The 2,500-nt window shown below is 36.9% G+C and overlaps 2 protein-coding genes across 4 annotated transcripts in view; both read left to right on the forward strand.

Annotated features, from left to right (window-relative positions):
* LOC137639728 (putative CENPB DNA-binding domain-containing protein 1) overlaps positions 1-1,027 on the forward strand; it is a 3,499-nt gene extending 2,472 nt beyond the window's left edge. Inside the window, exon 2 of the mRNA XM_068371973.1 lies at positions 981-1,027. Coding sequence (XP_068228074.1) covers positions 981-1,027 — 47 coding nt within the window. The remainder of the gene's footprint in view (positions 1-980) is intronic.
* The window catches only part of LOC137640114 (ryncolin-2-like), a 321,214-nt gene that overhangs the window by 67,784 nt on the left and 250,930 nt on the right, over positions 1-2,500 (forward strand). The gene's annotated exons all lie outside the window — the stretch shown is intronic.

The raw sequence follows: 2,500 nt of genomic DNA on the forward strand, positions 1-2,500 counted from the left end.
GTAGTGTGTTCAAATGTTTATGAAACTTTGAAGGTGATTTCCAATTTATTGTGTTATTGTATGTGCTAGTATTATATAATTTTTTTGTAACTGGCCCTGTGAGAGTTAGGTGAAGGCAGTGAGGTGTATTTATTTTGGCTTAACTGTTCGATTACCTCGTGGGATCCAAAACACGTAAGTTTATCAGTTACTATTATGTAAATTTCAATAAGAATATAATCATTAGATTGTTAAAGGTTAACTTTTGTCATTTATTACCAAGATTAGATATTTCTATAAATTAATTTTCAGTGAAACAAGTAACGGTATAATTTTCATAAGTATCTTTTCTTATCTTAGTCTAAGATTAATTCAGATTTAATATTTCGAGCGATTCATTTTGGTGATAAGTTTCCTTATTGGTGTTGTAAATGTTTATACAATATATTTATTTTTATAAAGTGTTTATTATGTCATTCAACATTATTTCTTAGAGAACTCTCTCGTAACCCTGTTTAAAAATCGAAGTAAGAGATTTTTCAAATAGTTCTTGATAAAAGTTACCCAGTTTGTTTTGAGTGTACGTAAGAGACCTTTGGATATTCAGTGTTTTTATTTATTGCCATCTGGGAGTTATGTAATTTTCTCATAGCTCGGGTATTATTCAAGTGTAAAATATTTATGTAAAAACAAACAGGTGAGTTTAGAAGTTAGGAGGTTGTGTAATTTGCCAGCCGTAACATATAATATATTTTTTGTGCCCAGTCCCGGAGCCATAAAAGATATTTTTTGGTGCGGTGCCCAGACCCTTGAGATCAAGCGGGTGTTTTGAATATTGGTGATATCAGGGCCGTGTTTTCATTAAAGTTTCGAACAGTATAGTGTTGATAGGATTCTGTGTATTGTTAGGATATATTTTTTGGAGAGGTAAAATTTTTTTGGTAAAGTACAAGATGGTACAGTTTGATATCTAAGAGTTTTTGGTAAACCCAAATGTTCAGGAATTGTCAAAGCTAATGTAACTAAAGCTCAGTGGCTCTCTAATTAAATGGCATGTGGTGGCCATGCAATGATTGGAATGATTAAAGCCCAAATCAAGTGTCTAGCCTTAGAAGCATTGATAAACTCGGCGGAGATATTGTCGGAAGAAGATATTGTAGCAGCTCATGAACTGTTGGAGAAAGCTGAAGCAGAATTCGTAGCGAAGCAAAGATCAGTTGATGCACAAACTGAAGGCATGAAAGCAGAAAGGAATGTAGAGGCTGAGATTCGACGAACTGCAGCGGAAGAAAATTTGATTAAGTTGAAGATAATAGCAGAACAAGAAGTGAGAAAAGTTAGGATGAAAGACCGGTAGAAGAAGCACGACATGCGTAGGAAAACGAAGCAAGATGGGAAGAAAGAGAGAGAGAAGAAGCACGACATGTGAGGGAAATGGAAGCGAGAGAAAATGCAGGAAGAGAAGATAGAGAGAAAAGACAGGAAGATAGAAAGAAAAAGAGATAGAAGAAGCGAGACATGCAAGGGAATTGGAACTGTTAAAGGTTCATGCAAAATTGACAATGCAGCAGAGATGACCCTTGCTTTGAACGATCCCACGTTTAATGTGATGAACGCCTAGAGGTTAATTCCAAAATTCACAGAAAAAGCTACTGATGAATTCTTTGATAATTTTGTTGCGGTTGCATCGACAATGGAATGGCCAGAAGATAAATAGTCTGTGTTATTGCAGAGTGTCCTCATGGGAAAAGGACGCAGTGCTTATCTTTCCTTATCTCACGACCAGAGGAAGGAGTATCAAGAAGTAAAGAGGAGCGTGCAGCAAGTGTATCAGATGACCCCTGAATATTATAATGAAAATTTCTGAAGTTTGTGGAAGGACGAGGATTTGACTTTCCTGGCTTATGCTTATCAGGTACGACGATGTTTTAAGAGATGAATAAAGGCTGCTAATGTGAGGGAGATGGCTGATTTAGAAGAATTGATAATATCTACGAGGAATTCATGAACAAATTATAAACTACTTGAGAGATAGGGAGGTTAAGAAATTTGATAAAGCCACTTCGCTGAGTGAAGATTATACTATTATCAGTCATAAACCCTCCTCAGGAATGAAGCTTCAACCTTTGTTCCGACCAAGCATCAAGTATTTGCCGAACCATGGAAACCAGTTCAGTAATAACTATGTGAACAAGTTCAATAGTTACAGCGGAAGTAGCACTGGTACTGTTCCAAAGCAGAATGCAATAGCACCACAGCAACAATCATCGAGTCGTCCTCCTTCAAGTATCGTGAAAGATGTGCAGAGGATTAATATTATCTGTTATAAGTGTGGCAAGAGAGGCCATATCAGTAAAGAATGTTGATCGAACCAACCGAAAGCAGTCGCCCAAGTGGTTAAGGATTGTTCGACTTCACAGAATGTGAAGACGAAGAAACAGCCATGAAAGGACGGACAGGAAAATAAACCAGCTAACGTTTACACGATGAACAGGACAAACCCGAACAGCATGGAAGCCTT

Source organism: Palaemon carinicauda, chromosome 4 (genome assembly GCF_036898095.1).
Source record: "Palaemon carinicauda isolate YSFRI2023 chromosome 4, ASM3689809v2, whole genome shotgun sequence".
NCBI classification, from domain to species: domain Eukaryota; kingdom Metazoa; phylum Arthropoda; class Malacostraca; order Decapoda; family Palaemonidae; genus Palaemon; species Palaemon carinicauda.